The 26694-nt window shown below is 47.5% G+C and overlaps 1 protein-coding gene across 2 annotated transcripts in view; it reads left to right on the top strand.

The window, feature by feature from the left end:
• LOC147113329 (ectonucleoside triphosphate diphosphohydrolase 4-like) overlaps nucleotides 1-26694 on the top strand; it is a 97907-nt gene that overhangs the window by 39454 nt on the left and 31759 nt on the right. For both annotated transcript variants that reach the window (XM_085994262.1, XM_085994263.1), the window contains 5 exons: nucleotides 5447-5597; nucleotides 8805-8908; nucleotides 17103-17162; nucleotides 19802-19956; nucleotides 25800-25966. In XM_085994262.1, coding sequence (XP_085850388.1) covers nucleotides 5447-5597; nucleotides 8805-8908; nucleotides 17103-17162; nucleotides 19802-19956; nucleotides 25800-25966 — 637 coding nt within the window. The remainder of the gene's footprint in view (nucleotides 1-5446; nucleotides 5598-8804; nucleotides 8909-17102; nucleotides 17163-19801; nucleotides 19957-25799; nucleotides 25967-26694) is intronic.

The raw sequence follows: 26694 nt of genomic DNA, 5'->3' as shown, positions 1-26694 counted from the left end.
TGGTCATGGGATTTGAAGACGTGTCTCCGGATCATTAGTCCAGGCCTCTGGATTACTAGTCCAGTAACATAACCACTATGCTACCGTACCCCTTGAAATCACACACACACAGAATCACACAGAAACCCCACAGTGCAGATAGAGGCCATTTTGGCCCATCGAGCCTGCACCGACACATATCCCACCCGATCCCCGTAACCCCTACACCAACACATATCCCACCCTATCCCCGTAACCCCACGTATTTAATCCCCCTAACACTAAGGGTCAATTTATCATAGCCAATCAACCTAACTCGCACATCTTTGGACTGTGGGAGGAAACCGGAGCACCCGGAGGAAACCCACGCAAACACGGGGAGAATGTGCAAACTCCACACAGACAGTCGCCCGAGGCCGGATTCGAACCCGGGTCCCTGGCGCTGTGAGGCAACAGTGCTAACCACTATGCCACCGTGCTGCCTTTGTGATTTATGTGTCTCAGTTAGTAGCACTTCCGCACTGAGTCCAACGGGTTGTGGGTTCAAGTCCCACCCCGGGGACTTCAGCACAAAATCTAGGATGACGCTCCTGTGCCGTTTTTCGGATGAGACATTAAAGTTTAACACCTGCGATGGTTCAGGTGAGCTTTAACGAGCCCATGGCACGATTTGAAGTACAGGAAGTTCTCCCAGTGTCCTCATTGGCGATCCTTCCTCAAACGTCGCCACCGGGGAAAAAGAGGGAAACAAATTGGTTATTCATCTTGTAACGAATTGTTGGGACGGTGCTGATGCAGAAGGTCTGTCTACATTTCACTGACTAATTCATCACGTGAAGCGTTTGACAAGTCTCTGAGATATGTGATGAGGCATTATATAATGCAAGTTTCTTTTTCATTAGGCAGTTGATTTCAAATTACTGTAGCTGATCTACACTAAGTTTTTTCTGCAGGGTTTTGCTGCCTCCCTCTGGTTGTGAAGGCAAATTACATATCAGGATCTGTAATAATACTATGTTAATACAGCCTTGTCTGATTCTACCAGGCCCATCGGTCGCACTTATCCTTTCCTTGTGCTGGCCACTCCAAGTCTGCTGGAGCTAATAATAAGTTAACTATACAGGGTTATGCTGTGCTATATAAAGGCATTCTGATTCGCCCATGGAGGGTGTTGCGTCAAACCTGATACAGAAGCAAAATACTGCGGATGCTGGCAATCTGAAATAAAAACAGAAAATGCTGGAAATACTCAACAGGTCAGGCAGCATCTGCGGAAAGAGAAACAGAGTTAACGTTTCAGGTTCTGACAAAAGGTCATCGTCCTGAAACGTTAACTCTGTTTCTCGCTCCACAGATGCTGCCTGACCTGCTGAGTGTTTCCAGCATTCCCTGGTTTTACGTCCATCCTGATGCTGCCTTCACCCTACATCAACACACGCTCACTTTCCAGCGGGGGCAGTGGCTGCCATTCAGCAGCAGGGAGCTTGATTCACGTTTCAAAAAAGTTTCCTCTCACTGGACCAGGGACTACGCCAACGCATTTTTGCACCTCCATAGCGCTCCTCGTGTACAGGAAGACATCTCAGCTCAGAGAGGACAGAAAGAATAAGGCACCAAGCTGGAGGGTTTGGGTGGGCGGAAGGGAGCAAGGTGAGAGAAGTGTTTTGAAAGGAGTCGATGAGATTGAAGAGTTCCTGAGCACAGCCACCTCTTATATCGACCCCTCCTCCCTCAAACTGCTGCTCCAGCTTGACAGCAGCGAACTCGGCGTAGATTCGGAGAGTGTGTGGCCTCGCACTGCACCGGGTGGCACCATTCTCCATACTGCCAACATGGGGATTAGCGCCTTTCAGGATCTCGGGGACCTCATTTGGATGCGACGTTAAGCTGGGTCTGCCCCCTCAAGTGGATGTAAAAGATCCCGCAGCCACTATTCGAAGAGGAGCAGGGAGGTTATCCCCGGTGTCCTGGCCAATATTTATCCCTCAATCAACATCATTAAAACAGATTATCACATTGCTGTTTGTGGGAGCTTGCTGAGCACAAATTGGCTGCCGCGTTTCCTACATTACAACAGTGACTACATTTAAAAAAAACATATTTAATTGGCTGTAAAGAGCTTTGGGATGTCCTGAGGTCGTGAAAGGTGCTATAGAAATGTAAGTCTTTATTTCTTTCTGTACCGTTCAGCCAATTTGCGCACAGCAAGCTCCCACAAACAGCAATGTGATAATGGCCAGATAATCTGTTTTAGTGATGTTGGTTGAGGGATAAATATTGGTCAGGACACCGGGGAGAACTCCCCCGCTCCTCTTCGAAATAGTGCCATGGGATTTTTTACGTCCACCTTGAGAGAGCAGACAGGGCCTCGGTTTAACGTCTCATCCAAAGGACGGCACCTCCGACAGTGCGGCACTCCCTCAGTACTGTGTCAGCCTAGATTATGTGCTCAAGTCTCTGGACTGGGACTTGAACCCATGACCTTCGGACTCTAAGGCGAGAGTGCTACCACTGAGCCAAGGCTGGCACTTATAATCTTTTAAAAACATAATTTGGAAAAAAAATTCAGTGTACAATATTTTTTTAACTTGGAATTGAACAGCATTTAAATAAACTGAGCTATTTTATCTTTAAGGTGAAGCGGCAGTGAAGGGACATCCTGCCTATTAATATATATGTGTTGTGTACACTAGGGCATAGTGCAGCTTTACTGCCCTCATGTGGTCATATTTATTATGGACATTGGCTGTGCGATCAGTTCAAATATTCGACATTTACATATGTGTCTCGGGTTCATTGTATCAATGTAATCGAATTGAGATTGTTATAAACAGCAGCTATAGGCTAGAAAGAAAAACTTGCATTTACATAGCACCTTTCACGACCACTGGAGGTCTCAAAGCACTTCACAGCCAATGACGTATTTTTTGAAGTCATAGAGTCATAGCGGCACAGAAGGGAGGCCATTTGGCCCATCGAGTACATGCCGGCTCTCTGTAGAGCAATCCAGTCAGTCCCATTCCCCCGCTCTATCCCCGTAGCCCTGCAAGTTTATTTCCCTCAAGTGCCTATCCAGTCTCCCCTTGAAAACATTGAGTGTCTCCGCTTCCACCACTTCCGTCGGCAGTGAATTCCAGGTCAGAGTGTAGTCATTGTTGTAATGTAGGAAATGCAGCAGCCAGTTTGTGCACAGCAAGCTCCCACAAGCAACAATGTGATAATGACACCAGATAATCTGTTCTGGTAATGTTGATTTGAGGGATAAATATTGGCCAGGATACCGGGGAGAACTCCCCTGCTCTTCTTCAAAAGATAGCAGACGGGATCTCGGTTTAATGTCTCATCCGAAAGGTGGCACTTCCGACAGTGCAGCACTCCCTCAGTACTGCGCTGGACTGTCAGCCTAGATTTTTGTGCTCAAGTCTCTAGAGTGGAACTTGACCCCACGGCCTTCTGACTCAGAGGCGAGTGTGCGACCCACTGAGCCACAGCTGACACTCATGGAGCTGTGTTTTTACCAGGAGCACGATGATCCTGGTGTGAAATAAAAACAGCCGGAAATGCATGACAGACCAGTCGGGATCTGAGGGAGAAAGAGAGGCTAACACTTTCCTGGAAACCCTTCATCAGAACCCAGCAGGGCTCGCTGTATATAGATCCAGAGTGGGAGCTTCCTGGCCATTTCCTCCACACCTGGGGCACTGAGGCGAATTGTCGAACTCTTGTGCCACACTAGATGGAATCAGCCGTGGCTCAGTCGGTAACACTCTCGTCTCTGAGTCGGAAGGCTGTGGGTTTCAAGTATTGAGGGAGTGCTGCACTGTCGGAGGTGCCGTCTTTATCAATATTTATCCCTCAATCAACATCGCTTAAAACCGATTATCTGCTCATTATCACATTGCTGTTTGTGGGAGCTTGCTGTGCGCAAATTGGCTGCCGTGTTTCCAACATTACAACAGCGACTACACTTCAAAAAGTACTTCATTGGCTGTAAAAAGGCTTTGGGATGTCCTGAAGTCAGGAAAGGCGCTATATAAATACAAGTCTTTCTAATTCAGCAGAGACCATGGGGGCGAAATTCGGTTATGCCCTGTTTGGGGGCGGTAACCAAATTATCGCCGGAGAGTTAGCGCCTAGCGCAGAAGTACTGCCCCGGCCGCTAAATTTGGCTTACTGCCCCGGCGAGGAAGCAGAGCGCTATCTCGGGCGCTCTACTTCCTCTCGGGGCGGTGTCGAAAGCGCGGTAGCACCGGAGCGCTAGTGGCCGCTCCGCGTGGCACCGATGCATTTCAGTGCCCCTCCCCTTCCGTTAAAAGGGATGGACGCTGCGAGCTCTGCAGGGCCTCCGATAGCCCACACTGGCCCACCAGGGCCGTGGTGTCGTGGCTGCAGCCCGGCTCTGAGACACGGTGCCGGGCTGCATGAGGGCAGCCACAGACCAAGCCAATGGCCAACCTGGAGGTCAGCCAAAAAAAATAAAATGGCGGCGCGAGTCGCAGCCGCACCTCCCTTTAATTAGCGCCCCGTGAGCAGAGGTCGGCCCAGCTGACGACCCGCGAGGCTGGCGCTGACGCCACCTGTGGCAGCCTCACAGGGCACGGCCAAGTTTCTACCGTGGGGTGCTAAGGGGTCGCAGCTGGCGGCGCAGCGGCCTGGGCGCTACCAGCAGGGGTGCAGTGCTATCGGCTACCGCCTCTGTAGCGCCCCGCCGAATTTCGCGGGGCGCTACCTCCGCCCGGGCGATAAGCCCTTTGCGCCCCATTAGCGTCCCCAGAGGCGCTAATAGCAGGCGCAAAGGAGCAGAATTTTGCAGCCCATGAGTCGTACCTGGTCTGTATGGGTCAGTTACCCATTGTGGTGATCTTGCCCTGTTATTCCTGGATATTTCTTTTGCTGCTCATAATGCACACTGAGAATGTTATGGTTTACCACAAGAAATTTGACAGAAATGAAGGAAGCAAATCAGAAGTAACCCAAGAATATTGCTTACCTATAACCTACATTTATACAGTCTTTATCGCCGTGGAATCATGTCGAGACTCTTCACAGAGGAGAAACTGACGTTTAGCAGTAATGGCAAGAGGCAACCAAAAACGCGGTTGAAAAGATGCTTTCTCACAAGGTTTTAAAGGAAGCGGAGAGGCGCACGGTGGTTTAGGGAGGGAGTTCCAGATAGTAGGAACAAGGTGGGCTGAAGGCTGTACCAGCAATTGTGAAGTAGCAAGAGAGGGTATGAAGAGAAGCTGTATGGGGTAACACTAGCGAAGTGCGTCGCTTTGCCGGCACAGGCACGATGGGCTGAATGGCCTCCTGTGCTGTATCATTCTATGAATCTATGATACAGACATTAAACATCACGGGGAAGTGAGTGTGTGCTTGCCTTCCAAAATGTTTGATTGAGGTCTCGTGTCGTCGCATAACTTGATTAATATTTTAATAGCCTGCGTTCATTGCATTGCTTTTCCAGGCATCTCGACGCTGGCCTCCTCCCCGGATAAAGCCACGGATTATCTCCGTCCTCTCCTGAGTTTTGCCGCTGCATACATTCCTGTTGTGAAGCACAAAGAGACGCCATTGTACATCCTCTGCACTGCTGGCATGAGGCTTCTACCAAAAAGGTATTGGAATTGGATCCAGGAGCATCTCACTGCACTTCTCAGTGAACTAAATTAAATTACTGACCATGTTTAAAAATACTTCAACAATGTGCTATACCAAAAATGAGACCTTTGCTAGTCACATTTGCATTTTAAAATAATAAAATTTCCCTCTGCCCCTGGAGTTGACTTTTGATAGGATAGTGTTGGAACCAGTAGATGTGGTGTATTTGGACTTTCAGAAGGCTTTCGATAAGGTCCCGCATAAGAGATTAACATGTAAAGTTAAGGCACATGGGACTGGGGGCAAGGTATTGACTTGGATAGAGAACTGGTTGGCAAACAGGAAGCAAAGAGTTGGAATAAACGGGTCTTTTTCCAAGTGGCAGGCAGTGACTAGTGGGGTACTGCAGGGATCGGTCCTTGGACCCCCGCTGTTCACAATATATATTAATGATCTAGACGAGGGAACTCGATGTAATATCTCCAAGTTTGCAGACGACACAAAGCTGGGTGGGCGTGTGTGCTGTGAGGAGGATGCCGAGAAACTCCAGTATGATTTGGACAGGTTGGGTGATTGGGCAGATGCATGGCAGGTGCAGTATAATGTGGATAAATGCGAGGTTATCCACTTTGGTGGCAAAAACAGGAAGGCAGATTATTATCTGAACGGCAATAGATTGGGAGAAGGGGAAGTGCAACGAGACCTGGGTGTCCTTGTGCACCAGTCGCTGAAGGTAAGCATGCAGGTGCAGCAGGTGATTAAGAAGGCAAATGGTATGTTGGCCTTCGTAGCGAGAGGGTTCGAGTACAGGAACAAGGATGTCTTGCTGCAGTTGTACAGGGCCTTGGTGAGACCACATCTTGAGTATTGTGTGCAGTTTTGGTCGCCTTATCTGAGAAAGGATGTTCTTGCCATGGAGGGAGTACAGCGAAGATTCACCAGACTGATACCTAGGATGGCAGGAATGACGTATGAGGAGAGATTGGGTCGATTGGGCTTATACTCGCTGGAGTTTAGAAGAATGAGAGGGGATCTCATTGAAACTTATAAAATTCTAACAGGACTAGACAGACTAGATGCAGGAAGGATGTTCCCGATGTCCAGGGAGTCCAGAACCAGGGGTCACAGTCTAAGGATAAAGGGTAAGCCATTTAGGACAGAGATGAGGAGGAATTTCTTCACCCAGAGAGTGGTGAACCTGTGGAATTCTCTACCACAGAAGGCAGTAGAAGCCAATTCATTAAATATATTCAAGAAGGAGTTAGATATATTTCTTAAGGCTAAAGGGATCAAGGGATATGGGGAGAAGGCAGGGACAGGGTACTGAATTTGGATGATCAGCCATGATCTCATTGAATGGCGGAGCAGGCTCGAGGGGCCGAATGGCCTACTCCTGCTCCTATCTTCTATGTTCCACAGGCACAACTTTCCTCCAGTATCCTGCCAAATTACGGCTCACCGTTCAGTCACATTCCAGTGAGTGTCGGCGGGATGCTGAATATCGCGGGCAAATCCAATCTTACCTTCTTATGTGCATACACATCCACTTTTCATTAGCCTCTGTATGGCAATCAAGAGCTGGGATTTTTCCTGCTCCAACTCTGGGGGCACTGAATAATTCTGGTGTCCCACTACTGCCACCTTGGATGAGACCAGCTAACTCCCCATAATTGCTTTGCATAGACCAGGGACTGAACCAGGGAGCAAATTTTCCAACTGTGCCATTGGGGCAGCTCACAGTTCAATCTTAAAGAGGAAGAAAAGTCCAGTCGTGTCGTTTTTGTTTGAAATATTTCCCTTTACTCTAGAAGAGACTTAACGGTTTTACCAGGGATTTCTTTGTCATTTTTGTTTAAAATGTCAATTTTAATCAAGTAATTGGAAAGGCATATGGCAAGTTGGCCTTTATTGCTAGAGGGTTGGCGCACAAGAGTAAGGGAGTCTTGCTACAATTGTACAGGGCTTTGGTGAGACCACACCTGGAGTACTATGCACAGTTTTGGTCTCCCTATTTAAGCAAGGATATACTTGCCTTGGAGGCTGTGCAACGAAGGTTCACTAGATTGATTCCTGGGATGAGAGGGCTGTCCTATGATGAGAGATTGTGTAGAATGGGCCTATACTCTCTGGAGTTTAGAAGAATGAGGTGTGATCTCATTGAAACATACACGATTCTGAGGGGATTGACAGGGTAGATGCTGAGAGGTTGTTTCCCCCTGGCTGGAGAGTCTAGAACTAGGGGGCACAGTCTCAGGATAGGGGCTAGGCCATTTAGGACTGAGATGAGGAGGAATTTCTTCACTCAGAGGATTGTGAATCTTTGGAATTCTTTACCCCAGAGGGCTGTGGATTTCTCTGCCCCAGAGGGCTGTGGATGCTCAGTCATTGAGTATATTCAAGGCTGAGTTCGATAGATTTTTGGACTCTAGGGGAATCAAGGAATATGGAGATCAGGCGGGCAAGTGGAGTTGATGTTGAAGATCAGCCATGATCTTATTGAATGTTGGAGTAGGCTCGAAGGGCCATAAGGTCTACTCCTGCTCCCAATTCTTATGTACTTATGTAATCGCTGACTTCAAGATCCTTTAAGTCAGATCCCTGTTGAACTGTTTTGGTGATTTCATTTGTGGGGAGTGTCCCGGGGCGGCTCCATTACAAACACAGGGGGAGTCGATCTTCTCGCTGCGCCTGGTCGGTAAGTGCTTAGCGACCCGTTATCGTTAACCCCCCACCGGAGTCGATAACGGGAGGTGCTAAGGAGGCCAATTTCCAGCCTAGAATGTCCAGCTGAAGAGTGCCTGGTCAAGAGGGGGTGCTAGTTGCTCTTCTACCTCACCTCAACCTCCCGGCTTTTAAAATGTTTTAAAGCATTGACCCGTTAAATCTTTGGGGGGGCTGGGTCACAATCTCCGCCTGGTCGCCCAGTTGGTCGTTCGCCATTTGTCAGCGAGGTATGTCTGATCAGCCCCAGTGTACGTCCGATGATACAACAGCAAGTCCCACAGCAGGCTGGGAAAGTGGAGTCCCCCGCCATAGGGAGTCACCGCCCCCAATCGGAAACCCCGACTTAAGGCTGGGACTCGGCCTAATCAGGTGACTGCTGCTGAAGTTACAGTGGGAGTACGCCAGAAGGGCTGCGGCTGTTCGGGGCCATAAACTCTTTAAAGTAAAATAATGTAGGAGGGAAAATCTGATCTCAATTCAAATGTGTTGCATCTCTCCAGCCAACAGGGTGCCATTCTCGAGGACCTTTACACTGATGTGCCGGTCGAATATGACTTCCTGTTTTCTGAGTCCCATGCGGAGGTGATATCTGGTAAACAAGAAGGTGTGTATTATGGTGCAACCAATGAGCATTACAGCTTAAATTGGCCCCACCTTGTCAGCAATATTATATATTTTATACCCCAATTCTCCACCACCGCCAGCCAAAAAAATAAGCAGTGACTCATTGCTAGTACAGGGGAATTGAATACTTTACTGGTTCAAAGTCAACGGGAGCTGGGGGGGGTCTTCCCACTTGGCTCTAGGTAACCCTGGAAGCCAGTGACCGAGCATGTAGGGTGGTCCTCATTGGACAAGCATGTAGGGTGGTTCTCACTGGACAAGCAGAATGTTGATGGTTCTCATTGGACAAGCAGCATGTTGGGTGGTTCTCATTGGACAAGCAGAATATTGGGTGGTTCTCATTGGACAAGCAGAATGTTGGGTGACCTTCATTGGACAAGCAGCATGTTGGATGGTCCTCATTGGACAAGCAGAATGTTGATGGTTCTCATTGGACAAGCAGCATGTTGGATGGTCCTCATTGGACAAGCAGAATGTTGATGGTTCTCATTGGACAAGGGGCATGTTGGGTGGTCTTCATTGGACAAGCAGCATGTAGGGTGGTTCTCATTGGACAAGCAGCATGTTGGATGGTCCTCATTGGACAAGCAGAATGTTGGGTAGTCTTCATTGGATAAGCAGCATGTTGGGTAGTCTTCATTGGACAAGCAGAATGTTGGGTGGTCCTTATTGGACAAGCAGCAAAATATTTACCAGTGCTCTGTACAGTTTCAGCCCATTAAACTCGAGCAGTGCGGATAAGACTTGGGTCACGCTAACCTGCCCCTAATATCTTTGGTCTTAGGCAAGTGGGATATTTCTCTACAGAGAGAGAGTGTGCAATCCGCATTAGAGAAATAGAAGCTACTTCTGTAGATTTTTGTTAGGAAACTTAAACAGGGTTTCTAGGCGTGTCAGACACCAGTGCGATTAAAAACAAAAAAAATCTTTCAGCTGCCCAGTGTCAGGAATATAAATATAATGCAAAATAAAAAGCTGGAAATCTGAAACAATAAAAGTAAATGCTGGAAATACAAAGCATGCGAGTCAGCATCAGTAGAGAGAAGTTCTGAAAATATTAGCAGGTCTTTTTTTCTCTGTAGATACTGACTCACCTGTGTCTTTCCAGCATTTGATGTTTCTGATTCAGTCACACAAAGGGTTGTGGAAACCTGACATTCTCTTTCCCCCAAAAAGCTGTTGAGGCTGGGAGTCAACTGAAAATTTCAAAACTGAGACCGATTGATTTTTGTTAGGTCAAGGTATTGAGGGTTACAAAACCAAGGCAGGTAGATGGAATCAAGATACAGATCAGCCATGATCTAACTGAATGGCTGAACAGACTCGAGGGGCTGAATAGCCTCCTTCTGTTCCTAGGACATTGACTTGAATAACAGTGCCTTTTTTTATTCATTCCTGGGATGTGGGCATCGCTGGCAAGGCCAGTATTTATTGCCCATCCCTAATTGCCTTCGAGAAAGTGGTGGTGAGCTGCCGGCTTCAACCGCTGCAGTCCGTGTGGTGAAGGTACTCCCACAGTGCTGTTAGGGAGGGATTCCAAGATTTTGACCCAGCGATGATGAAGGAAGAAATAATAGGAGCTTGTAACAATGGTAATACAATAATCGTGAGGGACTTTAATTTGCATATAGATTGGGCAAATCAAATTAGCAAGGGAAGTGGAGGACGAGTTCATGGAATGTATTTGAGACAGTTTCCTAGAACAATACGTCATGGAACCAACCAGGGAACAGGCTAGTTTCGATCTTATTTTGTGTATTGAGACAGAGTTAATTAGTAAACTTGTAGTAAAGGATCCTCTAGGAAAGAGTGATCATATGATAGAATTTCACATTGAATTTGAAAGTGACATTCTTAAGTCTGACACTAGAGTCTTAAACTTAAACAAAGCCAATTACGTAGCTATGAGGGGCGCGTTGTCTAAGGTAGATTGAGAAATTAGATTAAAAGATATGACAGTAGATGAGCAGTAGCAATCATTTAAAGAAATATTCCAGAATTCCCAACAAATATACATTCCATTGAAAAATACAAACTCCGCGGGAAAAGTGATCCATTCGTGGCTAACTAAAGAAGTTAAGGATAGTATTAGTTTAAAAGAAGAGACTTCTAATGTTGCAAATAATAGTACAGGTAGACTATCCTTTATCCGAAAACCTCGGGACCAGCCGAGTTTCGGATAAAGGAGAATTTTGGATTTCGGAAGGTGGGTCGGCGGGGGTCCGCAGGGGGGGGTCGGCGGGGGGGTCGTGCGCACGACTTCAGTCGGGGTCGGCGGGGGTCGGGGTCGGCGGTTGTCGGGGCCGGCGGGGTACGGGGGGGGGGGTCGGCGGTTGTCGGGGCCGGCGGGGTCCGCGGGGGGGTCGGCGGTTGTCGGGGCCGGCGGGGTCCGCGGGGGGGTCGGCGGTTGTCGGGGCTGGCGGGGTCGGCGGTTGTCGGGGCCGGCGGGGTCCGCGGGGGGGTCGGCGGTTGTCGGGGCTGGCGGGGTCGGCGGTTGTCGGGGCCGGCGGGGTCCGCGGGGGGGTCGGCGGTTGTCGGGGTCGGCGGGGGGTCGTGCGCACGACTTACCCTTTATCCGAACTTCCAAAACTGGAACCCTCTAAAAACCGAAGGTTTTTTCGTTCGTACGCACGACTTACGCTGAACGAAAAAACCTTCGGTTTTTAGAGGGTTTCGGTTTTCGGAAGTCCGGATAAAGGGTAGTCTACCTGTAGTAAGCTTGAGGATTGGGAGAGCTTTAGAAACCAGCAAAGGATGACCAAAACATTGATGATAAGGGAGAAAATAGAATATGAGAGTAAATTAGCAAGAAATATAAAAACAGATTGTAAGACCTTCTACAAGTATGTAAAAAGGAAGAGACTAGCAAAAGTAAGCGTTGGTCCCTTAGAGGCTGAGACAGGAGAAATTATATTGGGGAACAAAGAAATGGCAGAGGCTTTAAACAAATATATTGTATCTGTCTTCACAGTAGAAGACACAAAAAGTATACCAAAAATAGTGGGAAACCAAGGGGCTAATGAGAGCGAGGATCTTAAAGTAATTAATATCAGTAGAGAAAAAGTACTTGAGAAACTAATGGGACTAAAAGCCGACAAATCCCCTGGACCTGATGGCGTACATCCTAGAGTTCTAAAAGAGGTGGTTGCAGAGATAGTGGATGTATTGGTTGTGATCTTCCAAAATTCCCGAGATTCAGGAACGGTCCCAGTGGATTGGAAGCTAGTAAATGTAACACCGCTATTCAAGAAAAGAGGAAGAGAGAAAACTGGGAACTACAGGCCAGTTAGCCTGATATCAGTCGTCGGGAAAATGCTGGAATCCATTATTAAGGAAGTGGTAACAGGGCACTTAGAAAATCATAATCTGATTAGGCAGAGTCAACATGGTTTTATGAAAGGGAAATCGCGTTTGACAAATTTATTAGAGTTTGTTGAGGATGTAACTAGCAGGGTAGATAAAGGGGAACCAGTGATTGTAGTATATTTGAATTTCCAAAAGGCATTTGATAAGGTGCCACATAACAGGTTGTTAAGCAATATAAGGGTACATGGGGTTGGGGGTAAGATATTAGCATGGATAAAGGATTGCTTAACAGAAAACAGGGAGTATGAATAACTGGGTCGTTTTCAGATTGGTGGGCTGTAACTAGTAGGATACCGCAAGGATCAGTGCTTGGGCCTCAGCTATTTACAATCTATATTAATGACCTAGATGAAGGGATCGAGTGAAATGTATCCAAGTTTGCTGATGATACAAAGCTAGGTGGGAAAGTAAGATGTGAGGAGGACGCAAAGAGGCTGCAAAGGGATATAGACAGGTTAAGTGAGTGGGCAATAAGGTGGCAGATGGAGTATAATGTGGGGAAATGTGAGGTTATTCACTTTGGTAGGAAGAATAGAAAAACAGAATATTGTTTTAAATTGTGAGAAACTATTAAATGTTGGTGTTCAGATAGATTTGAGTGTCCTTGTGCAAGAAACACAGAGAGTTAACGTGCAGGTGCAGCAAGCAATTAGGAAGTCAAATGGCATGTAGGCCTTTATTGCTAAAGGGTTGGAGTACAATAGTAAGGAAGTCTTGCTACAATTGTACAGGGCTCTGGTGAGACCACACCTGGAGTATTGTGAACAGTTTTGGTCTCCTTACCTAAGGAAGGATATACTTGCCTTAGAGACAGTGCAACGAAGGTTCACCAGACTGGTTCCTGTGATGGGAGGATTGTCCTATGAGGAGAGATTGAGTAGATTGGGCCTATACTCTCTGGAGTTTAGAAGAATGAGAGGTGATCTCATTGAAACATGTAAGATTCTGAAGGGGATTGACAGGGTAGATGCTGAGAGGTTGTTTCCCCTGGCAAGAGAGTCTAGAACTAGGGGTCACAGTCTCAGGATAAGGGGCTGGGCTTTTAAGACCGAGATGAAGAGGAATTTCTTCACTCAGAAGGTTGCGAATCTTTGGAATTCTCCACCCCAAAGTGCTGTGGATACTCAGTCGTTGAGTATATTCAAGGCTGAGATAGATAGAGTTTTGGACTCCAGAGGAATTAAGGGATATGGGGATAGGGCAGGAAAAGTGTTGAGGTCGAAGATTAGCCATGATCTTTATTGAATGGCGGAGCAGGCTCGAGGGGCCGTATGGCCTATTCCTGCTCCTAATTCTTATGTTCTTATGAAGGAACGGTAATATATTTCCAAGTCAGGATGGTGTGTGACTTGGAGGGGAACTTGGAGGTGGTGGTGTTCCCATGCATCTGCTGCTCTTGTCCTAGGTGGTAGAGGTTGCGGGTTTGGGAGGTGCTGTCGAGGAAGCCTTGGTGAGTTGCTGCAGTGCATCTTGTAGATGGTACACACTGCCTAATAACCGAGCCTAATCTGGACCTACTTGGTAAGTGTACTAAATTGCCTGTCCTTAATTTTGCCATGGCTGAATTTAATGACTCTCCCACACAGAGATGCTGTGATCTTACATTTCTTGTTGGACACACAGCTTATCAGGAAATTTGCACGGATTCTGCAGCTGGCCACGTAATCATGAAAATTAAACATGGAAATATTTCACGTGGCACAATAGCAAAGGTCAGATGTGGCTAGGCATGAAATTAAAGTCAGGCGCTTGATTAGTTTGTGACTCGTTAAATTAGTACTCGTAAATTAACCAGTTTGCAGTATTTTCTAGTTCAACTCTTGTATGTTTTGTAATTAAAAATGCAAACGTATATACTTGTTATATTTTTAGAGTACAGAAACAGACAACACTATTGTGGTGTATGTGTCTGTTCGCAGGTCTGTAGCTGAGACTACTAACACTTGAAGTGTCTGTGGAACATGGGAAAGTGTTAGACCAAGCTTTGAATTTTTACTGTGCTTTATAAAAACTACAAATGCCCACCCCCCGCCCTCTAAAGGCATAGAGGACCAGATACACCATGTAGCATAGTATCAAGTCATTGCAGATAAACAGGTCCCAGGTTCGACTCCCATTCTGTGCAGAGTTAGCTGATCGCAGTTGGGATGCTCCAGTAAGCTGTTGAGCCCTCTTGTCCTTGATCATTATTCCAGTGATTGCTCCATGCAAATGCCCACGTGGATGTCAACTGAGGATGAGATTGGGCTCAGCTACGCGCTTTGTGTCAGCGGTGGCTCAGTAGGTAGCATTCTCGCCTCTGAGTCAGAAGGTTGCGGGTTCAAGATCCACTCCAGGCTCTTGAGTGCAAAATCTGGGCTGACACACCCAGTGCAGTGCTGAAGAGCGCTGCACTGTCGGAGGTGCCGTCTTTTGGATGAGGCGTTAAAACCGAGGTCCCGTTTGTCCCCTCAGGTGGACATAAAAGATTCCATGGCACTATTTCAAAGAATAGAAGAATTCCCAGTAACCTGGCCAACAATTTATCCCTCCACCAACATCACTAAAACACAGATTATCTGGTCATAATCTCATTGCTGTTTGTGGGACCTTACAGTGCACGATTTGGCTGCCGTGTTTCCTACATTACAGGGACTACACTTCAAAAAGTGCTTCATTGGCTGTAAAGTGCATTGGGACATCCCGAGATTGTGAAAGGCGCTATAGAAATGCAAGTTTGTTCTTTTCTTTCCACAGTCACGCAGTCTTCTGACACTCGCCATACCTAGGTGCACACATGAGGAATAATCACTTGGACCAACTACTGCAGGATGGCTGGAGCTTGTGGAACTGCACCACAGTATGAGTTTAAGAGAAGGGCAGAGTGGGGGAGAGAGGAGAGAATGGGGGCCGAGAACCTGAATGCTCTGCAAAGCTTGAGCACGCAGGTTGCCGCACGCAGACGTGCACACACACGGTTGCCGTGCTCACAGTGTACAAGGCATGCGGACATCAGTGTGGTCTGGCACCGATCCAGCTTGCCTCTGTTTTCTTGCATGGTTGTAAGAGGCTTTAAACTTGCTGTGGCAAAAACATCTGCATTGCGATGCACTTTTTAAAATATTTGAATCACTGATTTTGTGGTATGATTGACACCCAGAAAGTAATTGCATATTCTTGATGAGCTGAGAATCGCAATCAGCGGCTGGATCAATCCTGTGCACCATGCTGATCCAAATAACTCGACAATTGCAAGTTCCGTTACACCCCAGCATTAATACGATTGATATCTGGGTCAGCTGCACAGAGGTAATGTAGTCTACTCCTGAGGCCCATCGATACTCGGCAAAATGTATAAAAATGCGCTTTACATGGGGGTGCGTAGGTTTCTGTTAGCTCTGTTTTTCTTTTTGATTTTTTTTTCCCCTTTGAAGATATAATCTTTTTTTTATTAAATAACCTGCACCCGTGTTCCAAGTAGGGTTCCATTTGTCAGTGAGCAATGATTGCTCATCTCAGTAATTAAACCACTCTTTAGCCAGACTTGATAGCATCTCGTCTTCAGATATAGACAGGGTTCCTGTTGAAAAGTTTTAAAAAAAGAAGTGATTTTTCTCAATACTTTAAATTCCTCCCATTATCTTTTGGATTTGTCACACAGCCGCTGGGCTCTTTGAATCATACTGAAAATATCCCTTTGTATGTTTTAAGCTCCACGAACACTAGTGTGCGATTCCTAGAAGGTGGAGATTTCATCACTGAATGGAAATTTTTGACGTGTGAGGGACTAGTGGTGGAAGCTTGCTATTTTCTTTGCAAATGGCCATGTGACCGTGCTAAAATTGTAACACGCAAGACTAATGCAAACCAGACTGAAATAGTGCACAGCTATTAAAACTGCACCATTTCCCCACACGTTTTATCTTATCTTGCCTAATTTCTTCGTTGGCCTCCTCTTACGAAGGCGCTGACTCTTTGCTGGGGGCACAGTTCCTTAGACCTCAACCAACCACTGGTAACCCACCCGGATTATTCATGTGTGGGCCTTCAACCTCGAGTGTTAGCAGGGTGTTCAAATGCTTCCCGTCAGTCGATCAGTGCCTTACATTAGTGTTCGGTTGCAGTCATAAGAACAGTAAGAAATAGGAGCAGGAGTAGGCCATTTAGCCCCTCGAGCCCGCTCCGCCATTCACTAAGATCATAGCTGATCTTCTACCTCATCTCCACTTTCCCGCCTGATCCCCATATCCCTTGATTCCCTTAATATTCAAAAAATCTATCGCTCTCTGTCTTGAATATACTCAACGACTGAGCCTCCACAGCCCTCTGGGGTCGAGAATTCCAAAGATTCACCACCCTCTGAGTGAAGAAATTTCTCCTCATCTCAGTCCTAAATGGCCGACCCTTTATTCTGAGACTGTGACCCCTGGTTCTAGACTCCCCAGCCAGGGGAAACATCCTCCCTGCATCTACCCTGTCAAGCCCTGTAAGAATTTTGTATGTTTCAGTGAGATCACCTCTCATTCTTCTAAACTCTAGAGAATATCGGCCTAGTCTACTCAATCTCGCCAAATCATCTGCCAGCCTTCTTATCAGGCTCTATGACGTGCACATTATGGGATAAATAGGATACTACAAAAGGGAAGAATTGTACTGCGATTCAGTAAGGTCCTCATTTTGCCCTCCCCCTCCCAAAACCTCTTGAGGTTTTGGATCCAGTGCGAGGTGCGTGACTAATGCTGAGGTGTGGTATTCTGAAACGCTTTCTCTAATGTATTTTATTTTCCATATTTCAATCTTGTTACTGACTTATAGAATTATTTTGACAGGCGTCTATGCTTGGATTGGAATCAACTTTGTTCTCGGACGATTTGACCATATTGAAGATGGTAGGTCCACCTGTTAATGTCGCTGTGTTTCAAATCCTTCCAAATGGGGGTGTCACCTCACCCGACCTCTGTTCTGGCCTGTGTGCCAGTATGCATACTCCACTCTTGACTCCAGTCAGCTGTCTCCCTGCCCTCCCTCCTCTTGGCTTCACTATCGATGACAGCTTTCAGCCCCCACGGCCCCTTTTTCTCTGGCGCTCTCTTCCCAAACCACTTTGCTTGGCTAGTTTTCTTCCCCATCTCCTAAAAGCCATTTTGAAACCTACTTCTTCGACTGTGCTACATGCCCAAATTTCTCTCCTACTTTCTGCTGTTTGTTCTTTGCCTCCCCTATAAAGTGATTTGGCATGTTTTGCTACCTTAGTGTTATCTAAATGTAAGTTGTTTTGCTTCCTCTTTCTGGTTCGAGCAGTTTCTGTTTGGTGTTTACTGCCTTATTTTAGTCTCTGAAAAGTTATTTTTGCAGGAAATGTTTGCACAACCACCGACATCCTTTCAGAAGCCCCTAATTTCACACGTGTCTGCTTTAAAAATTGCACAAAAACCTTCAGATATTCAAAAGACAAGTAACAGTGCTCAGCACTTTTAGATTCCCCAGCCAAAAGGGTGCGCAATAACCTGGGTCCAGGAACAGGAGGAGGCCATTCAGCCCCTCAAGCCTGTTCCACCATTCAACGGGATCATGGCTGATCTATATCCTCACTCCATTTACCCACTTGGCTCCATAGCCATTAATACCCTTGGCTAGCAAAAATCGATGGATCTCAGATTTAAAATTATTAATTGAGCTAGCGTCTACTGCTTTTGGTGGGAGAGTTTTTCACACTTCCAGCACCCTTTGTTTGAAGAAATGTTTACCAACTTCTCTCCTGAATGGCCTGGCTCTGATTTTTAAGGTTGTTGTCCCCCCTGTCCTACACGCCCCCACCAGCAGAAAAGTTTCTCTCTACCCTATCAATTCCTTTCAAAATCCTAAAAACCTCAATCAAATCAGCCCCTTTAACCTTCTATGTTCTTGGGAATACAAGCCTAGTTTATGTAATCTCTCCTCATCTGCGTTTATTTTTAAAGTTCATTTGCTAAGTGGTCAGCTATGCTGTGTAAGTTATTGTGTCTGCTCAAGCTCCAACCAAGCTCTGGGCAAAAAAAAACAGATGGCCACAAAACGTAACATTTCCCAAATCACAATCCTTTTGGGGCCGATTGCAGTAAACTTTTGAACTTTGAAAATCCCACAACGCCTTACAGCTGTGCCATGTGCTGTCCATGTTTTATCAAGCAGATGTCCCACTCCTCTCCTCACCTTTACCTTTGGAGTCCTGGTAACATTCTGATGAGAGAGAGGGTGGTTTCATTTCATTAGTCTGGGCTGAGTTGAAGTCCTGGGCCTAACCATGGTAGACATGGCCTCCGGAACATTTCAACCCCACCTGCCCAGATTGCGCACGGTCTGAATTTGAAACGAGTTTGGACAACATTAAGTTTGTTGCATTCTGGCTTTAAAAAGTAGCTGGACAAATATCTGATTAAGAAAGGAATTGAATGTTCCAAGGACAGATTTAGATGAACGCTATGGTTTCCATTATGCTGGGTCATGGGAAATTCAGTTGTACAACGCAACTGGTCGGAGCTGAATAACATAAACAAGAATGTAGATTGATATCCTGGCATTTTTATTTGATTGCCTTGGGAGTGATGGAGAAATTTATCGTGAACATTTTTCCTTGTAGTTATACACCCTACTTCTGACTTCCACCCCCCCACCACCATCAAGATGAAGTAAGAAGGGGAGAGTCTTTAATGGTATAGATTGTTCATGGGTTGTTGGAAGGAGCAACATGATGGCTCGAATGGCCTTATTTATTAATCTCTGTTCTTGTGAATAAAAGCAGCTGAAAGGTTTGTGTAGGGCTAGAGCAGGTCAGAGGCTGGATATTCTGCATATGAGTGCCTCACCTCCTCATTCCCCAAAGCCTTTCGATCACCTACAAGCCACAAGTCAGGAGTGTAATGGAATACTCTCCATTTGCCTTGGATGGGTGCAGCTGCAACAGCACTCAAAGCTCGATACCATCCAGGACAAAGCAGCCCACTTGATCACCACCCCATCCACCACCTTAAACATTCACTCCCTCCACCATTCACTCCCTCCACCACCGGCGCACCGTGGCTACAGTGTGTACCATCTACAAGATGCACTGCAGCAACTCGCCAAGGCTTCTTCGACAGCACCTCCCAAACCCGCAACCTCTACCACCTAGAAGGACAAGGGCAGCAGGCGCATGGGAACACTAACACCTCCAAGTTCCCCTCCAAGTCACACACCATCCTGACTTGGAAATATATCACCGTTCCTTCATCATCGCTGGGTCAAAATCCTGCAACTCCCTCCCTAACAGCACTGTTGGGAGCATCTTCACCACACGGACTGCAGTGGTTCAAGAAGGCCTACCACCACCTTCTCAAGGGCATTTAGAGACGGGCAATAAATGCTGGCATTGCCAGCGACGCCCGCATCCCAAGAATTTTTTTTTTTTTTAAGTTGTGTTCGTGCTGTACTGCAAAGTCTATTGGATTTGAATAGGCCACTGATCTAATCGCAGCCTCTTCCTTTTCTTCTTCTCACCTGTTGCTTTTAGATGACGATGCACGTGTTGCCGTAACTGTGTCCAGCAATCCCAACCAAGGCCCTGTGATTCGCAAGCGGACGGTCGGCATACTGGACATGGGCGGAGCTTCTGTTCAAATTGCTTATGAGGTGACAAATCCTGTAACCTTTGTCTCACCGGAGCAGGTCAGCATCTAAGTTTATTTTAATTATTATTAGATATTTACTCAGGACTGCTCCTTTTGGATTATGTCTCACTGGTTGCAAGAAATGAACTACAGTGACCTCTTGGTTCTCTTTCTTGGCCTCCTTGCTTGCTGATGCATGAACCCGCTATATCTCGCCATCCACTCCATCGAAAAGAAGCCAAAATCAACTTTTTTTTTCCACAGCCCCAGTTTAAATCCTTGTCCACAGATTTCTGATGGAAAGTGTTCATGCGGTGGGCATCAGGCGGGGGCAGAATTGAGCTTCGTCCGCTGTGATTCCCCTTGCAGTTGGATTACCGTGGGGTCACACCTGAAGAATAACCACGTTACGAGGTACCAGAAGGTGACTGGCAGGTGTTGAACCGTACTCTAGCAAGAGTTGGCGCCATCAGGAGAGGTGGGGGAAATGGTAGAAATTTACCCCTTCCTCTAATGGCCATTCTCTCCTGCTTTCCACTGTTAGCAGTTGCAGTATCGCATCCATGTTTTCAAATCCCTCCATGGCCTCGCCCCATCCTATCTCTGTAACCTCCTCCAGTCCTACAACCTGTATAAAATTATGAGGGGCCTAGATAGAGTGGATAGGAAGGACCTATCTCCCTTAGCAGAAGGGTCAGTAACCAGGGGGCGTAGATTTAAAGTCATGGGGAGAAGGATTAGAGAGGAGTTGAAGAGAACTTTTTTTGACCCAGAGGGTGGTGGAGGTCTGGAACTCGCTGCCTGAAAGGGCGGTAGAGACAGAGACCCTCATCACATTTAAAAAGTAGTTGAATATGCACTTGAAGTGCCGTAACCCACAGGGCTACGGACCAAGTGCTGGAAAGTGGGATTAGGGTGGAGAGCTCTTTGTAGGCCTGCGGACAAGATGGGCCGAATGGCCTCCTTCTGTGCTGTAAATTTCTATGATTCTAACCCTCCGAGATCTCTGCGTTCTGCCATTTTGTGCATGCCCACCATTGGCGGCCATGCCTTCAGTTGTCTAGGCCCTAAGCTCTGGAATTTGCTCCCTAAACCTCTCCGCCTCTCTACCTGACCTCCTTTAAGATGCTTCTTAAAGCCTGCCTCATTGACCAAGCTTTTGGTCACCTGTCCTGATATCTCCTTATGTATCTTAATGTCAAATTTTGTTTGATAATCGCTCCTGTGAAGTGCCTTGGGACATTTTACTATGTTAAAGGCGCTATATAAATACAAGTTGTTGTTACTGTTATGAGGTCTCTTATTGCAGTACGTACAAACTGCACTGTGGGGAATTTTAGTTTTGCAAATAACTATGGCCACATCAATAACAAACATGCAAACAGTACTTTATAGTGAATGTAACTGCTCCCTATAGTAATATTCCTCTCTGATTACAAAAGACTGTTATTAAGGGGCAACAATACTGTGACGTGCAGCTGCATTCAGTACAAAGTACTCTAGTCTAAATCGGAGGTTTTTTTTTTAACAAAGGAGGTAAATGATTTCTATCTGTTAAAGAGAACACACTGGCAACCAGTTCGATGCCCACTTATGTGACTGACGAACTGTTCTTCCTGACCTAGGACACATTAGGATCCTTCTTGGATCCCAATCCAAAGCTGTGGGTAATTCAAATGCTCAGTGCTAAAATAATACTGAATTTCCAACTGCTGCTGCTGTGAGAGACCCTCACCAACAGACATACCGCTGCCATAATCGCCAACAATGGGTACGGTAGCATAGTGGATATGTTGCTGGACTAGTGATCCAGAGGCGTGAGTTCAAATCCCACTGTGGGGAATTTAAATTCAGTTAATTAAATAAATCTAGATTAAAAAGCTAGTGTCAGTAATGGTGAGCATGAAACTACCGGATTGTCATAAAAACCCATCTGGTTCACTAACGTCCTTCAGGGAAGGAAATCCGCCATCCTCACCCGGTCTGGCCGATATGTGACCCCAGACTCACAGCAACGTGGTTGACTCTTAACTGCCCTCTGTAATGGCCTAGCAAGCCACTCGGTTGTATCAAAGGGCAATTAGGGAAGGGCAGTAAATGCTGGCATTGCCAGTGACGTCCACATCCCGTGAAAGATTTTTAAAAAAGAGTACTGACGAGGAAAACAACGGAGATTTTGCTTGATTCACAGCAGAAATATTTAGCAATCCGCCCATCCCCAGCTCCTCGACATTATTCCAACCACCAACTCACTCCATGGGGTAAGTACTTGATGTTGAAGTACAGCTCATAGCAATTCACACCAGCTTCTCTGCATTACAGAGGGGAAAACAAAGCAAGGCACCCACACATAGCCACTATCCAGTGACCCTTGCTCTATTGACGCCAGGTGAGGACAGGATCAGGTTTATCCATGTTCTCCTTTTCCTGCTCCTAACCCACCTCTCTCCTTCCTGCTCCTCACCCACCCCTCTCTCCCTCCTGCTCCTCACCCACCCCTCTCTCCCTCCTGCTCCTCACCCACCCCTCTCTCCTTCCTGCTCCTCACCCACCCCTCTCTCCTTCCTGCTCCTCACCCACCCCTCTCTCCTTCCTGCTCCTCACCCACCCCTCTCTCCTTCCTGCTCCTCACCCACCCCTCTCTCCTTCCTGCTCCTCACCCACCCCTCTCTCCTTCCTGCTCCTCACCCACCCCTCTCTCCTTCCTGCTCCTCACCCACCCCTCTCTCCTTCCTGCTCCTCACCCACCCCTCTCTCCTTCCTGCCCCTCACCCACCCCTCTCTCCTTCCTGCTCTTCACCCACCCCTCTCTCCCTCCTGCTCCTCACCCACCCCTCTCTCCTTCCTGCTCCTCACCCACCCCTCTCTCCTTCCTGCTCCTCACCCACCCCTCTCTCCTTCCTGCTCCTCACCCACCCCTCTCTCCTTCCTGCCCCTCACCCACCCCTCTCTCCTTCCTGCTCCTCACCCACCCCTCTCTCCTTCCTGCTCCTCACCCACCCCTCTCTCCTTCCTGCTCCTCACCCACCCCTCTCTCCTTCCTGCTCCTCACCCACCCCTCTCTCCCTCCTGCTCCTCACCCACCCCTCTCTCCTTCCTGCTCCTCACCCACCCCTCTCCTTCCTGCTCCTCACCCACCCCTCTCTCCTTCCTGCTCCTCACCCACCCCTCTCTCCTTCCTGCTCCTCACCCACCCCTCTCTCCTTCCTGCTCCTCACCCACCCCTCTCTCCTTCCTGCTCCTCACCCACCCCTCTCTCCCTCCTGCTCCTCACCCACCCCTCTCTCCCTCCTGCTCCTCACCCACCCCTCGCTCCTTCCTGCTCCTCACCCACCCCTCTCTCCCTCCTGCTCCTCACCCACCCCTCTCTCCCTCCTGCTCCTCACCCACCCCTCTCTCCCTCCTGCTCCTCACCCACCCCTCGCTCCTTCCTGCTCCTCACCCACCCCTCTCTCCCTCCTGCTCCTCACCCACCCCTCGCTCCTTCCTGCTCCTCACCCACCCCTCTCTCCCTCCTGCTCCTCACCCACCCCTCGCTCCTTCCTGCTCCTCACCCACCCCTCTCTCCCTCCTGCTCCTCACCCACCCCTCGCTCCTTCCTGCTCCTCACCCACCCCTCTCTCCCTCCTGCTCCTCACCCACCCCTCGCTCCTTCCTGCTCCTCACCCACCCCTCTCTCCCTCCTGCTCCTCACCCACCCCTCGCTCCTTCCTGCTCCTCACCCACCCCTCTCTCCCTCCTGCTCCTCACCCACCCCTCGCTCCTTCCTGCTCCTCACCCACCCCTCTCTCCCTCCTGCTCCTCACCCACCCCTCTCTCCTTCCTGCTCCTCACCCACCCCTCTCCCTGCTCCTCACCCACCCCTCTCCCTCCTGCTCCTCACCCACCCCTCTCCTTCCTGCTCCTCACCCACCCCTCTCTCCTTCTTGCTCAGCTGGGTGGGACTGCAGTTGCCTGGTTCCATTCTTATCTATCCAGTTGTAGCCAGAGAATCACCTGCAATGGCTTCTCTTCCCGCTTCCGCACCATTACCTCTGGAGCAATGTTTCCCGTAATTTTTTGGGGGCTGCGCAGCCCATTCAACTTTAACATTGCAAAAGCCTGTCCCGGGCTGCGCGGGACCGGCAGAGAGATATGCGGTCGCGCAGCTTATAGGGAACATTAGAGGGGTGGGTGAGGGGGCCAAGGATCTATCCTTGGCCCCCTCCTATTTCTCATCTTCATGCTGCCCCTCAGCGACATCATCCAAAAACACAATGTCAGATTACACATGTACGCTGACAACACCCAGCTCTACCTCACCACCACCTCTCTCGACCCCTCCATGGTCTCTAAATTGTCAGACTGCTTGTCCGACATCTAATACTGGATGAGCAGAAATATCCTCCACCTGAGTATTGGGAAGACCAAAGCCATTGTCTTCGGTGCCCGCCACAAACTCTCGTTCCCTAGCCACCGACTCCATCCCTCTCCCTGACAACTATCTGATGCTGAAACAGCTACTTTGGGCTAAGTTTTCCTTTACTTACAATGACTGCTGTGTACACATTTGTTCTTTGGCAACTTAAAGCAGAATAAAATTTGCAGTCTGTTGGGCTAAAAGGGATGCTGTTTATAATGGCCCTAGATTTTTGCCAGACATGATAAGAACTGCTGCCCGAGCTGTTGCAGCTAATAGTCCTTCACTGTTGTTTTGAACTGTCTGTCTGTAGATAGCAATATTCCAATTCAAGGTTCTGTCCAGGGTCAGACTTCATTGTTGGCCGACTGTATTGAACACAAAGCTCTACTGTCTAGGGAGCAACTTGGGAGGGAGGCACTGGTAATGAAGGTTATACGGTCACACAGCTGACACTTTATATAAAACTAGCCAAATTCCTGTGGCATTGCACACGAGGAGTCGAGACCAAGTGTAATCATCAGATGAAGCAGGGTTAGAGGATGACCTAGGACATGTAGACATAATTCGAGCCTTGTTTTAAAGTCATACATTCTGTCTGTATTGTTCTATAATACTTTGATTTTGTTTTAATAGCTAGATAGAACTTGCATTTATATAGTGCTTTTCACGATCTCAGGACGTCCCAAAGCGCTTCACAGCCAATGAAGTACTTTTTGAGCGTAGTCACTGTTGTAATGTAATGGCCCACGCGAGCCCACTGCACAACGGCCGGCATGCAAGGTAAGTGCAGGTCGGGGGCTTGCACCCGCGGGAAGCCCCCGACCCGAATTTCTGGGCCAATGTAATTAATATTATCATTAAATAGCAAAATGTGTGCCAATTTAGGAAGCAGAGCAGTAGAACTGGTAAGAGCATAGGAGTCCTCAGTACTGACTAAGGAGCTGGGAGATGCAAAACTGAGGTGCAACAACGCCACCGCTGGCAAGAGGGTGTAATTACAGCGTGACATGTTTACATAGGCAGTTTCAGTATAAATGTGAACATAGGAATTTATAATGGAAATGTCGACAGCATTGTGAGCAGAATTTTTAATATAGATACTAAGCATTTTCTTGAAAGAAAATCAGCTATGAGACCCTTTTAAAAAGAGTAGTGATCAGATCACAGCGTGGGGTGATCGTTCCTCGATGCTTCAGGTGGAGAGTGACTGGTGCTGATGCCGGAATCAAAGATTGGAAATTCGTTCCATTCTCGGCACTGACAGACTTCACCTCTGAGAACAAAGTTAATTCAAAACATAAAAGGGGAAAGAAATCATTTGTAGTCATTTATTTTTTATGTTTGTAGGAAGGATGGGGGATTATTTCTGTTTTTTTGGTGCGGAAGAAAGGGGAACAAATATTCAAGAGATTCTTTGTGCATCCTAAGGTTTCTGCCACAATGCATTCAATTAAGTTTTAAAATTTCATTCTGACTAAGCTGCAGGTTTGTCGTTGCAGGAAGAAGCTGCTAAAAGTCTATTGGCTGAATTCAACCTTGGCTGTGACATCCATCATACTGAGCATGTGTACAGGGTCTATGTAACTACCTTCCTGGGATTCGGTGGGAATTATGCACGGCAGCGCTATGAAGATCTAATTTTTAATAATACCACGACTACAAACAGGTGCGTTACACAACGAGGACGGTAGTTGGCTGTCGGAGGCCCTGCAATTGGACCCCAAGCTCACTGAGGAGGGCGTTCGTGCAATGGCTCAACACGGAGACCATGAAGGTCTAGGCTGGCTGACTTCAGCTGGGATCACGGCTGGCCTGTTATCATTGGTCTCAGTGCCTTATGTTAGGAAGGCATACGGGATACTTTCTTTTATTAGCCCAGGCATAGAATATAAGAGCAGGGAGGTTATGCTTGAACTGTATAAAACAGTAGTTAGGCCACAGCTAGAGTACTGCGTATAGTTTTGATCACCGCATTACAGGAAAGATGTGATTGCACTAGAGAGGGTACAGAGACGATTTATGAGGATGTTGCCAGGACTGGAGAATTTTAGCTACGAGGAAAGATTGGATAGGCTGGAGTTGTTTTCTTTGGAACAGGGGAGACTTGATTGAGGTGTATAAAATTATGAGAGGCCTAGATAGATTGGCTAGGAAGGACCTATTTCCCTTAGCAGAGAGGTCAGTAACCAGGGGGCATAGATTTAAAGTAATTGGTAGAAGGATTAGAGGGGAGTTGAGGAGAACTTTCTTCACCCAGAGGGTGGTGGGGGTCTGGAACTCACTGCCTGAAAGGGTGGTAGAGGCAGAAACCCTCATCACATTTAAAAAGTACTTGGATATGCACTTGAAGTGCCGTAACCTACAGGGCTACGGACCAAGAGCTGGAAAGTGGGA

The sequence above is a fragment of the Somniosus microcephalus genome, chromosome 8 (assembly GCF_052327205.1).
Source record: "Somniosus microcephalus isolate GS21.2 chromosome 8, FLI_Smic_1.0, whole genome shotgun sequence".
NCBI lineage: Eukaryota > Metazoa > Chordata > Chondrichthyes > Squaliformes > Somniosidae > Somniosus > Somniosus microcephalus.
This window is presented reverse-complemented; position numbering and strand designations above follow the sequence as displayed.